This window comes from Lipotes vexillifer, unplaced genomic scaffold, assembly GCF_000442215.2.
Source record: "Lipotes vexillifer unplaced genomic scaffold, Lipotes_vexillifer_v1.1 scaffold865, whole genome shotgun sequence".
Taxonomy (NCBI): domain Eukaryota; kingdom Metazoa; phylum Chordata; class Mammalia; order Artiodactyla; family Lipotidae; genus Lipotes; species Lipotes vexillifer.
The window spans coordinates 2,181,679-2,196,045 of NW_006795130.1; the positions used below are offsets into that span (position 1 = coordinate 2,181,679).

The 14,367-nt window shown below is 35.7% G+C and overlaps 1 protein-coding gene across 4 annotated transcripts in view; it reads right to left on the reverse strand.

Moving 5' to 3' along the window:
- The window catches only part of ADK (adenosine kinase), a 509,882-nt gene that overhangs the window by 252,692 nt on the left and 242,823 nt on the right, over positions 1–14,367 (reverse strand). For all 4 annotated transcript variants that reach the window (XM_007467500.1, XM_007467497.1, XM_007467498.1 and 1 more), the window contains one exon: positions 3,092–3,264. In XM_007467500.1, the coding sequence (XP_007467562.1) occupies positions 3,092–3,264 (173 nt within the window). The remainder of the gene's footprint in view (positions 1–3,091; positions 3,265–14,367) is intronic.

The window sequence follows — 14,367 nt, forward strand, 5'->3', positions numbered from 1 at the left end:
CGCGCAGGCTCAGCAGCCATGGCTCACGGGCCCAGCTGCTCTGCGGCATGTGGGATCCTCCCGGACCAGGGCACGAACCCGTGTCCCCTGACTCGGCAGGTGGACTCTCAACCCCTGCGCCACCAGAGAAGCCCATAAAGTTACTTTTGTTTTGAAAACTTTTCAAGATTTCTCTGTTGCCTTTGAGATAAACAAGGACATTAATCCTTGCTTTAAATATCATCTGGTATTTTGAGAAACTGGCATTTAAGCTTCCTTTTGATACTAAAATGATAAAATTATCTACTTTCTACATTTTTTTTTTTTTTTTTTTTTTTTTGCGGTACGCGGGCCTCTCACTGTTGTGGCCTCTCCCGTTGTGGAGCACAGGCTCCGGACGCGCAGGCTCAGCGGTCATGGCACACGGGCCCAGCCGCTCCGCGGCATGTGGGATCCCCCCGGACCGGGCCATGAACCTGTGTCCCCTGCATTGGCAGGCGGACTCCCAATCACTGCACCACCAGGGAAGCCCTACTTTCTACATTTTTAATAGTTCAAAATGCAGTTAAGAAATAGCTACTATGTAGTTACACACACAAAAATATATATGCAACTAAAAACTTCAGTTTTCAAATATCAACATACTATCCACTGACATTTAATCTAATGCTTTAAAAGAGAGGTATGGGATTAATTTTACAAAACACACATATAAATGTAGACCATATTTACTATGAGGGATTAATTTTATTAATCCGTTACATTTTACATTACATTACATAAAACCATTACATTTTATGGGCTAGAATAAATTAAAATTAGTTTTCATAGTTGAAAACTCCCTGCACTGTTCCAGTTTTGTAGCTGAAAATCTAAGCAGAATACTACACTTAAAATCATGTTCCAAGTGCCACACAGAGCTTTTTACTATTGTCCAACAATTAAACTTAATACAATAATTATTTATGTTACAGACAAAGAAATAAAAACACTTTTCCCCCTCCTTCTGACCCACAAATTAAAAAAAAAAACCTTGCCAATTTTTCAAATTATTTTTTAGTTAACAGTTGTGGTTAAAAACATCCCACAAATACATCATCTCATCACTTTAAGATTTTGGTAATATGGTTAGATTATCTTTTGAAAAAAATAAATCAATTCTCTTCCAAAACATATTTGTACTCACTCATGTGCCATCGGACTAACTGAAGGATACATTCTGTTTATGCTCACTAAATTAATGAAAATAAGAGTGATATTCATCAATACATGTATATGCAAAGTAACTATATTACAAATTTAAGGATAATTAATTTATAAAAAATATTTTAGTAAACATGACTCTTGCAAAGTGTTGACCAAAAAATGGTTACTAAATAAAAGCAAATACTTCTGGTATGAGCTACTAAACTCTATTTTGATAAAAAAAAAAAACTACTCTTTTGATAGGAAACTAAATAGTTCCTCCAAAAGAAAATACAGGTATTTTTACTATCCAAGTGTATCTGTCTGGTTCAGAGTGTGTGGAGAATAAGAACCTGGATTAAGAAGAATATTCCCTTAACCTGAGTTTGGGACACTGGAAGTTAGAGTTCCTAGCTCTATTTAAAACAATTTATCCAAATCTATTAGGTTCCACAATTTGCATAATGAATTAGACAGCGAGGGTTTCCCTCAGTTTCTGACTTCCAATAGCACCTAATTAATACTGATCACCATAACCATTATATGAGTATATACATTAAGCTGTTGATGGAACACCTAATATTATCATACCTGTTCTTTAAAATAACAACTTAAATACAAAAACAATTTAGCAATTTTACTGTAGCCAGAGTGGTATCAGAGGCAAAAGTTGACACATTTCTCACTAATGGGAAAACTCTGCACCTGCCTATTAAAGTTGGTTTTTAGAAAAACTGAAAAGGGTAAAAGGTCTAAATAAGTATATCTCAATGTTTGAACTGATGGTTTTATTTATTAAAACCTTAAAATCATAAATTTCTCCTACACCCAAAAAATAAAGTTACAGGAAAGTTTGAAAATGGCTTTGGAACCCTAATTGTTTTTGAAAGTTATATTTTAGTTACTTAATGACTACTGCCCAGAATAGTGTCAGGTCTTCAACATACATTTGAGAGGTCAAAGAGTGAGCAAAAACATATGAGGTAAAAAGGAGGAATGGAGCAACGGGAGGAGAGATAAGGGAGGAAATAAGGAAAAGAAGACAAAGAGGCAAATAAGAAGGGGAAGAAAGGGAGATAAGAAATGGTGGAGGACAGACAATATTTTTAGCTATAAGGGATGTAAAGTATCTAGTGAGTCACCATTTTAAAAGAGACCATCTTTGGTGATTCTAACAATATAATAACTAGGAAAATTATTTTTTTTCCTTTCCAAAGGAGAAAAAAGCCCATGCTGATAAGCAGTATGCTAATAATGATGCCAGCAAAGCATGAATGTACTGAAGATATACCTCCACGTAGCTGTAAAAGGCACCAAAAAAGCAATGCATGGAAGGTTCTGAGAGACAGAGTTCAAGTTCACACAAAGAAAAACTTTCTGATAAGCAAAGTTGTATAGAAATGTAATATAGATTATTTTTTGAGTGGTGCATTACCCATGACAGAAGTTGTTTAGTATGGGCAGATGACTGTTCGCCAGAAATGCTTTAGATGACCTAATTTATATAAGGCTGGATATAATGTAATATTTTATATATTTTAAAAATATATATGTGTATATATGTATTTTAATATTCCAATCTCAGGATATGTTGAAAAGAACATTCTTCCTAATGCCACTTCGGCAAGAACCTAGCTACAAAACACTGAATAAAATGCGCTCCTTTTCTGACCCTAATTATAAAAAGTAGAGGTTGGACTAGATAATCTCAAAATTTTCATTTCATTACGCTTCATGAGATAACAACAGGTTTAAGGAAGGTAAAAAAAAAACTTTTTAAGGAAAAGTGATACTAGGAAGAAGAGTTATTAAACATTAAAATAAATTACAAACAGGAGGTCTAAATTCCAAACTCAGATTTGGATTCAGATTTTACCAGTGGTTAAACAGTCAATTAGTACAGTGCTTCCCTTGAAATAACACTGACCTGTTGCCACCAGTGATGCATGCAGCACAAGTTCCTGTTGGCTGCTCATTCTGTTCATAGTAATGAGCATCCACATGGGCTTCGGCAGCTTTTTTCTTCAGGATCTCCCCAAATTTATCTATCCCGATGCATCCAAAAAATGTTGCTGCTTTGTGTGGCTGCTGAATCATCCACTGAAAAAGAGGAACATAAATAATTTTAATGGGTCAGAAAAATGGTACACATAGTTCAGTATTCTGCCAAGGATGGTGGCATAAAAGGGTTCCTTTGTTAGCAGCTGTGGCTGTTAGGAATGGAATTTCAATCCTGTATCACCACTTATGATAACAAATTTGATATAACAACCACATAAAATCTTATTATATTTCCTTCAGGGAAAGAAAGAGAACACAGTGGTTAAGAACTCAAAGTCATACAGACCTTAGGTCAATACTGGCTTGATACAGAAAAATATACTGAGTCCAATAGAAGTAGTGAAGCATTGTCATAAAAAGCCCAGAATCTATATTGAATATTGTGTGGGTTCAAATCTTGCCTCTGCCACTAATTAGCTGCATAAGTAAGACCATGTCACTTAACATTTCTAGGCCTCATTGTCCTCATATGTAAATGAGGAAAAAAATTATAAATACACCTTATAAAGCTGCTGGGGATTAAATTAAGTAATATAAGTTAATGTATATGCATTATGGTATCAGGCACAAAGTAGATGATGTACATTAGCTGTGGTTGTCACTAATATTGTACTTCATATATATATGTGTGTGTGTGTGTATATACACATATATATATGCTAAACTATGTTCATGTCTAATAAGTTGTTTTAAAAACAAGTTATTGGACTTCTCCAGTGGCTCAGTGGTTAAGAATCCACCTGCCAATGCAGGGGACACGGGTTCAAGCCCTGGTCTGGGAAGATCCCACATGCTGTGGAGCAACCAAGCCCGAGCACCACAACTACTAAGCCTGTGTTCTACAGCACGCGAGCCACAACTACTGAGCCCGCGCTCTACAACTACTGAAGCCCGCACGCCTACAGCCCACGCTCCACAACAAGAGGAGCCACTGCAACGAGAAGTCCACGCACTGCAACAAAGAGTAGCCCTCGCTTGCTGAAACTAGAGAAAGCCCTTGCACAGCAATGAAGACCCAACGCAGCCAAAACTAACTAACTAAATAAATAACTTATTCAGAAATAAACAGTATTAAAAATTCTAATTCATTAGCCTCATAAAACTTTAATTTCTTTGCTATAAATTAATCACCGTGTATTTATTTTAAAATGCATACTTTTCATTGATATGTTATCTTTTATAATTAGGCTCCAATTCCTGAGGTTTTGAATACTTATATTAGTTATTGTAAACAGCATCTATTTTTTCCTAAGACTTTTTAGCAAAATACTCAATATGCAAAGTCAAAAGATATCAAAATCTTACATTACTTCCAAATATCTGGAGTATAAAAGAAATGCATGTATGCTTAGTGCTAAAGGGATGAAGAAGTAAAAAAAGGTAACAAAGAGAAATCTGTAAGATAAAGATAGAGTAACTGATGATCTAGTAGTCCAATTCTACTTCTAGGGATTTATTCTGAAGATACATGTCCACAAATATAAAACAACATATACAGAAGTATTCTTTGAGACATTATTTGTAATGGCAAAATGTTGGAAACAAAATGTCCATGCACAGAAGACTGGTTGAATAAAATATGATAAATCCATTCAATGGAATACAACACAATTTAAAAAAGAACAAGAAAAACCATTTGAAATCATTATAGATGCTGGACTGAGAATAAAATCAAACAGCTATAAAAGACTATTAGAATAATCACTGAGATTGGAATATCTATAATATATCAAAAAACAGGATTGTATAAATTCTAAATTTCTCAAATAGAGGATAAATACTTCAAAATCGTTCAGGGGAAAAATATACATATTTATTTATATAAAGAAAGAGAAAGCAAATGTTGAAATGCTAAAAACTGGTAGATCCAATGGCATTTTTCACAGAACTAGAACATAAAATTTCACAATTTGTACGGAAACACAAAAGACCCCAAACAGCCAAAGCAATCTTGAGAAAGAAAAAGGGAACTGGAGGAATCAGGCTTCCTGACTTCAGACTGTACTACAAAGGTACAGTAATCAAGACAATATGGTACTGGCACAAAAAGAGCAATATAGATCAATGGAGCAGGATAGAAGGTCCAGAGATAAACCCATGCACATATGGTCACCTTATCTTTGATAAAGGAGGCAAGAGTATACAACAGAGAAAAGACAGCCTCTTCAAAGTGGTGCTGGGAAAACGGGACAGCTATATGTAAAAGAATGAAATTAGAACACTCCCTAACACCATACACAAAAATAAACTCAAAATGGATTAAAGACCTGAATGTAAGGCCAGACACTGTAAAACTCTTAGAGAAAACATAGGCAGAACTCTCTATGACATAAATCACAGCAAGATCGTTTTTGACCCACCTCCTAGAGAAATGGAAATAAAAACAAAAATAAACAAACGGGACCTAGTGAAACTTGAAAGCTTTTGCATAGCAAAGGAAACCATAAACAAGATGAAAAGACAACCCTCAGAATGGGAGAAAATATTTGCAAATGAAGCAACTGACAAAGGATTAATCTCCAAAATTCACAAGCAGCTCATGCAGCTCAATATCAAAAAAACAAACCACCCAATCCATAAATGGGCAGAAGACACAAGTAAACATTTCTCCAAAGAAGATATACAGATTGCCAACAAACACATGAAAGGATGCTCAATATCACTAACCATCAGAGAAATGCAAATCAAAACTACAATGAGGTATCACCTCACACCAGTCAGAATGGCCATCACCAAAAAAATCTACAAACAATAAATGCTGGAGAGGGTGTGGAGAAAAGGGAACCCTCTTGCACTGTTGGTGGGAATGTAAATTGATTCAGCCACTATGGAGAACAGTATGGAGGTTCCTTAAAAAACTAAAAGTATAACTACCATACGACCCAGCAATCCCACTACTGGGCATATACCCTGAGAAAATCATAATTCAAAAAGAGTCATGTACCACTATGTCCACTGCAGCTCTATTTACAATAGCCAGGACATGGAAGTAACCTAAGTGTCCATCGACAGATGAATGGATAAAGATGTGGCACATATATACAATGGAATATTACTCAGCCATAAAAAGAAACGAAATTGAGTTATATGTAGTGAGGGGGATGGACCTAGAGTTTGTCATACAGAGTGAAGTAAGTCAGAAAGAGAAAAACAAATACCGTATGCTAACACATATATATGGAATCTTTAAACAACAACAACAACAAATGGTTCTGAAGAACCCAGGGGCAGGACAGGAATGAAAATGCAGATGTAGAGAACGGACCTGAGGACACAGGGAGGGGGAAGTGTAAGCCCGGATGAAGTGACAGTGGCATGGACATATGTATACTACCAAATGTAAAATAGATAGCTAGTGGGAAGCAGCCGCATAGCACTGGGAGATCAGCTCAGTGCTCTGTGACCACCTAGAGGGGTGGGATAGGGAGGATGGGAGGGAGACGCAAGAGGGAGGAGATATGGGGATATATGATATGTATAGCTGATTCACTTTGTTATAAAGCAGAAACTAACACACCATTGTAAAGCAATTATACTACAATAAAGATGTTAAAAAATAAAAAAAAAACAAAAAATAAAATGAAGTAAAATGAAAATTGGTACATCTATGACAGGTATACAGAAGTTCCTTTTACTATTTTTTATACTTCTATGTAAGTTAGAAAATTTTCAAAATTAAAAGATGGGTTAAAGATATTGTAATGAAATCAAACATTCCATTTAAAAATAACAATAATTTAAAATTAGCTTATTCAGTCTTTAATATTATCAATCAATTTTTAAAAATAAGTCCATCACATGAAGCTGTTAATATCTTAAAATGCATCAATATCCATACCTAATAGATTTTAAATCCTTTAAACCATGCTTAGGTAAATAATACATTTAACAGCAGAAAATACTTGTATGTTGTTCTATAATTTACTTTTATTCATGTAGAAGCATGGTTAAATTATGAACCATGTCTGCTTTAGGTACTAAAATAAAAAAAGGCAAAGTCAACAGCGAATTTTACTATGATTATTTAAATAACTTAAAATGCCATCAAAATAAAAGGAAACATCAGTGAAAGTGAAGTTATTATAATGTAACTGAGCCCAATTATAATCAAAGTTCACATGTTCAAACCAGTGTGAAAAAAAGGGCTATATCAACTCACTATCGGGCTTAAATACGACTTCCAACCCTTCCATAAGCAGGATTTAAATGAATTGAAATGTTTCCTTCACAAATCACTACTACTTGAACCTGCAAGACAAAAAAATGGACAAATAATAGAACTATTCAGCAGGTTGTTATAATTCCACTATTGAATATTTCATCACAGGAAACTGGCTAACATTCTGGAAATATCTGATTATCAGCATACTAACAAAATATGAGACCTTTACTCTTGATCAGTGATTTCCACTCAAAAGTTAGTCAATCTAAAATGAAAGTTTAGTAAGCCAAAGCAGACACACAAAAGAAATAGAAGCAATGTTCACTGTTCAAAGTACTCAGTAATCTAGCTGAATAAATAAAGATGTTAAAATCAAAAAAGTTGAAAAAGATTAAAAATACAAATTTTTAAGAAGTTTATAAATAATTTGTTTTTTAATTTTATTTTATTATTATCTTTTATACAGCAGGTTCTTATTAGTTATCTATTTTATACATATTAGTGTATATATATCAATCCAATCGCCCAATTCATCCCCCGCCCCCCTCCACTTTCCCCTCTTGGGGTCCATACCTTTGTTCTCTATATCTGTGTCAGTATTTCTGCTCTGCAAACCAGCTCATCTGTACCATTTTTCTAGGTTCCACATATATGCGTTAATATACGATATTTGTTTTTCTCTTTCTGACTTACTTCACCCTGTATTACAGTCTAGAGATCCATCCACGTCTCTACAAATGACCCAATTTCATTCCTTTTTAGGGCTGAGTAATATGCCTTTGCATATACATACCACATCTTCTTTATCCATTTGTCTGTTGATGGGCATTTAGGTTGCTTCTGTGACTTGGCTATTGTAAAGAGTGTTACCATGAACACTGGGGAGCATGTCTTTTTGAATTATGGTTTTCTCTGGGTATATGCCCAGTTGAATTACCATATGCCCGTAGTAGGGTCATATGGTAATTCTATATTTCGTTTTTTAAGAAACCTCCATACTGTCCTCCATAGTGGCTGTATCAATTCATATTCTCACCAATAGTGCAAGAGGGTTCCCTTTTGTTTTTAACATCTTTATTGGAGTATAATTGCTTTACAATGTTGTGTTAGTTTCTGCTTTTTCATGAAGTGAATCAGCTATACATATACATATATCCCCATATCTTCTCCCTCTTGCGTCTCCCTCACACCCTCCCTATCCCACCCCTCTAGGTGGTCACAAAGCACCAAGCTGATCTCCCTGTGCTATGTGGCTGCTTCCCACTAGCTAGCTATTCTACATTTGGTAGTGTATATATGTCCATGCCACTCTCTCACTTCGTAACAGCGTTCCCTTTTCTCCACACCCTCTCCAGCATTTGTTGTTTGTAGATTTTCTGATGATGCCCATTCTGATCAGTGTGAGGTGATACGTCATGTAGTTTTTGTTTGTTTGCTTGTTTTGTGGTACGCAGGCCTCTCACTGTTGTGGCCTCTCCCGTTGCGGAGCACAGGCTCCGGACGTGCAGGCTCAGCGGCCATGGCTCACAGGCCCAGCCGCTCCGCGGCATGTGGGATTTTCCTGGACAGGGGCACGAACCCGTGTCCCCTGCATCGGCAGGCGGACTCTCAAGCAGTGCGCCACAAGGGAAGCCCCATCATGTAGTTTTGATTTGCATTTCTCTAAGTTAGTGATGTTGAGCAGCTTTTCATGTGCCTCTTGGCCATCTGTATGTCTTCTTTGGAGAAATGTCTATTTTGGTCTTTTGCCCATTTTTGGATTGGGTTGTTTTTTTTTAATACTGAGCTGCATGAGCTGTTTATGTATTTTGGATATTAAACCTTTGTCCATTGACTCATTTGCAAATATTTTCTCCCATTCTGAGGGCTGTCTTCTTGTCTTGTTTATAGTTTCCTTTGCTGTCAAAAGCTTTTAAGTTTCATTAGGTCCCATTTGTTTATTTTTATTTCCATTTCTCTAGGAGGTGGGTCAAAAAGGATCTTGCTGTGATTTATGTCAAAGAGTGGTCTTCCTATGTTTTCCTTGAAGGGTTTTATAGTGTCTGGTCTTACATTTAGGTCTTTAATCCATTTTGAGTTTATTTTTGTGTATGGTGTTAGGGAGTGTTCTAATTTCATTCTTTTACATGTAGCTGTCCAGTTTTCCCAGCACCACTTATTGAAGAGACTGGTTTTTCTCCATTGTATATCCTTGCCTCCTTTGTTATAGATTAGTTGATCATAGGTGCGTGGGTTTATCTCTGGGCTTTCTATCCTGTTCCAGTGAACTATACTTCTGTTTTTGTGCCAGTACCATACTGTCTTGTTTACTGTAACTTTGTAGTACAGTCTGAAGTCAGGGAGTCTGATTCCTCCAGCTCCATTTTTTTCCCTCCAGATTGCTTTGGCTACTTGGGGTCTTTTGTGTCTCCATACAAATTTTAAGGTTTATTGTTCTAGTTCTGTAAAAAATGTCATTGGTTAATTTGATAGGGATTGTGTTGAATCTGTAGATTGCTTTGGGTAGTATAGTCATTGTCACAATATTGATTTTTCCAATCCAAGAACATGGTGTATCTCTCCATCTGTTTGTGTTAACTTTGATTTCTTTCATCAGTGTCTTACAGCTTTCTGAGTATACGCAATCAGAGAAGAAAAAGAAATAGAGGAATACAAATTGGAAAAGAAGTAAAACTGTCACTGTTTGCAGATGACATGATACTATACAGAGATATTCCTAAAGATGCCAGCAGAAAACTACTAGAGCTAATCAATGGACTTGGTAAAGTTTCAGGATACAAAATTAATGCACAGAAATCTCTTGCATTCCTATACACTAACAAGGAAAGATCAGAAAGAGAAATTAAGGAAACAATCTCATTCACCACTGCAACAAAAAGAATAAAATACCTAGGAATAAACCTACCTAAGGAGGTATAACTAATTTAAATTCTGTTAAAACTTTAGTACACCACTAACTTTGTCTCAAACACAATGTGACCAACATCTGACCAATCTGTTTCCTACCCTTCTGACATGCAATCAGTAAACATTTAATACATGTATACTAGAGAATAAAATGATGAAAATGACTGTGTCCCTAATATGAAATCAAAATCATTACATTGTCAGATTCTCTAGAAAAGAGATTTAACTTTGTTCATAATCTGAATATGCTGCCTTTTTTTGGGTAAAACAAACTACCCGACTTTTCTTTGTTTATATAAGGACAGAACATCCTTAAACACCTATCTTTAACTTCCAGTCTAGCCCTGAGGGAGTAGCAGGGTCCAGAACTACCCCTGTGTTCTGAATAACTAAAAAGAAAAGCAAAAGGGAACAACTACAGAATTTTCAGACATTGGCCAACAGGGAGAACTGGACTGTAATCTCTGATAGAGAAGACAGAAGGTGAGCTCTGACATCATGCAGACTCTCTGCCAGGAAGCCATCTCCAGACTGTGGTGCAGGGAGGAAGAAGCCAAACAGAGCCTGGCATTCTCACTGAATTAAGCAGACAGAGATAAGTCTTCAAGGAGTCAGGAAACTTGAAATGGCAAAAAAGAGTTTCAGAGAGGAATGAGCTGAAATCCATATAGAGTAACTCTTAAGGCTTTGGCTGGGGACCGATCTGTGCATGCTTAAGGAATATAAGACATCACAAAGAAGCTTATATAAAAGCTCCAGGATTAAAAAGTCAGGTTATCAAGGTCTCAGGATTCAAGAAAAAATCTAATGTGATTCTGTATACTACCAAGGAACAGTTGAAAATTAAAATTAAGGAAACAGTGTCATCTACAATAACATCAAAAAATAAAACATATTGGGAAAAATTTAAGAAAACACATGCAAGACCTATGCACAGAACACTATATACGTTTGCTGTGGGGGAAAAAAAACCCCACCTATATAAATGGAGAGCCTATGTGCATGAATTGGAAAACTCAACACTTTTTTTTTGTTTTTTTTGGGGGGGCCGTCCTACACGGTTTGCAAGATCTCAGTTCCCCAACCAGAGACTGAACCTGGGCCCTCAGCAGTGAAAGCGCAGAGTCCTAACCGCTGGACTGCCAGAGAATTCCCAAAAACTTAATATTCTTAAAACAGCAATTCTCCCCTAATAGATTCATAGTCATTGCAAACCCCAGTCAAAATCTCAATAGGATTTTTGAGGATATCAAAAAGCTGATCCTATCAACAGTAAAAGGAGAAGTAACTAGAATAGCCAAAGGTTAGGAGGTATGTCAGTGTGACAGAAACCAACATTGCTAAATTCCAATTTCTTCAAATATAAAATGTGTATAATATAACCTGTGATCTTGTAAGGATGCTTAAGAATTAGAAACAGACTTATCAAGACATGCACTCTAGTTCAGTAAATGATACCTAACAATATAGTTGTTTCACTTTTACACAGAGGATGAGAGGGCTCTCACTATACTGTAAGTAACTACACCTAACTAGAGAACCAGAAAGCCATTACTGTTAACTTTAAATAAATAAATGAATTAGTTGAATTCAATTTTAACAGCAATAGTAAAGCTACAATGTTATCAGAAAACACCCAGGAGGGAGATTAACTGCAGCTGGGGGGATCAGAAAAGGCTTCCAGAGATGGGTGACATTATGGAGTAGTCTTTGAATGATAGGTATAATTTTTAAAAATGGCTATGAACTGGAAAGAAAGTAGAAGCATAGAGCACATGCCTCCTTTACTGTGTTAGGAATTTTATCATGGTGTCCCTAAGGCAAAAGGAATTCTATTTATTAAGTAGTTAGTTCTAAACAACTTAAGTATTTATTTCCTAACAATTTAGTACTTGTCTAGCACTGCAAAACTCTCAAACCTTGGAATCAGGCTGGTCACCACCACCCTCATTTCCTGTCTCACATTAATTTCTGAGCAGTGCTTATTTTTTTTAATCACAGAAACCCAGTTTTACAAAGTATATAATAGCACCAAAAGGAATGTAGCAACCTAATTTTAAAATGAAAATATCCGGTTAGTGGTTTGTGCTGTACCTGATAGATGTCACTGTTTCCCTAGAAAATTTAAAATATCCTGAGGAACCAAAGTGGGTCTGTAGCGACGAGGCCTTAGCACACAGTTTGAGAAATAAAAGAAGTATAGTGTTAACAAAAATAATAAGAAAGAGAAATAAAGGAAAATAAATATTTGTCAGTTAGGAGTATGACAGAGCACTACGTGTGAGGGAAGAGACTAATGGAGAAAAGATCTATGCCAGATCATTAAATGCCACTTAAAGAAGTTTAGGTGGCATTCTGTAGATAGAAGGGTGCACAGGAGGGTTTTTGAGCAAAGAAGTTAGGTGATAAGAGATGATACCGCATTAAGGTAAGAAACCAGGAGGAGAAAATTTACAACTGAATTTAAACAGGGGCTGAAAAAAATGAGCTTCACATTTTGAGTTTCACATCAAGAGTCTTTAACAACATATGGAAAGATTTCTATTAATATTAACTTCACCTTCCAGATGAATTTCCACTTTGTCACCTAAATGAAATATTTAGGACAATATAAATGACAATGATGCTCAAGAACCAGCCACTTCTAAAATAATGCTATGTACTTTAATTCAGTCCATAACAGAATAATAAATAATGACACCTAGATACTAAAATAATTGCAAGATAAGCCTAAGAAATTTTATATAAGAAAACCCAATGAGGCATTTCAAGAAAACTGTAAAGCACAGCTAAAAGAAATTAAATGTCAAAACTGGGAAATAACAGGAACAAGCAGACTGCAAAGGGTGATGAGGAAATCAAGACTGAAGTAGTTGGTTAGGACAATAGCATATATCACAAAGCTTAAAGGACTGATTCTCTCTGATGACAGCTAAGCTTTGGTACCAAGTGAGTCAGGGTGAAACAGAAAATTTTCATAAATATTATTAAGAATCCATTCTCCCTCAGTAACTAGTAACGTTAGCCTCCTTTCCTGCCAAAACTGCTCCATTTTCACCTGCTGGCATGCATCCTATTAGTAAAATTGATTCCCAATAATTCTACTACTATCCCAGCAATAGTTTTTTAGTTATTTTTGTTGTTAAATACCTGTTAACATCTATTGCTCAGAAGAGATTTTAGGAAACTTTGGCCTACTAGAAAAAAAAAAAACTTTAAACTCAGATATATGTAAGTTCATCTAGTCATGGGATGATAAATTATATACTCTAAGAGAAATTATATTTCTTGCAGAATTATTCTGAGACTTGAATAAGATAATGCAAGCAAAGTGCCTAAAGCGTGCCTATTAAAGAGTGCTGCTGCTGCTGATAATAACAGGGCACTGAGATATGATAAAAATAAATTTTAGTGTAACGTTATTTAACTCATTCCATAAATATTTTTTGATCACTTACCATCTGTTGGACATTATTGTAGTAAATAATAGATAAAGAAACATTTCTCTATCTCTTTTGTAGGCTTGTTTTCTTCTCCCCATTCTTGAGTGTTCCCCAGCCTGGATTCTCTTCACACCCTATCTATTTAGATAGATAGATAGGTAACAAGAGCGAGAGAGACAGAGAGAGAGAGAATGAGAATGTTATTGCAGCACATGGGAGTAGCAAGTACATTAGACTTTGGAGAGTGACCAAAGAAGATCTCCTAAGGGAAATATGAGAACCTGTCTCCAAACTGAAATTTGTAGGACTTAAGGGACATGGTGGGTGTTGGGTGGGATAGTTAATTTTCCGTGGAAGAAGAATGACAAAGAGGCTCAGAAGCAAAAAAGAGAGTACTGGAATTAAAGAACTAAAAATAAATTCAGTATTCCAAAAAGGATTTTGATAGCTTATAAATGCAATGAGTGAACATAAATAAGGTGTTAGAATCAAAGTGCTTATAATCTCTTCTTTCAATTTGTATTCTAAAGACATGATATTTTCTAAAGCACACGATAAATGCAAACTGGATACAGTCCACATGGAGATATCATTAATAATATAACCATTAGTCCAGGTTAAAGGTTCAGC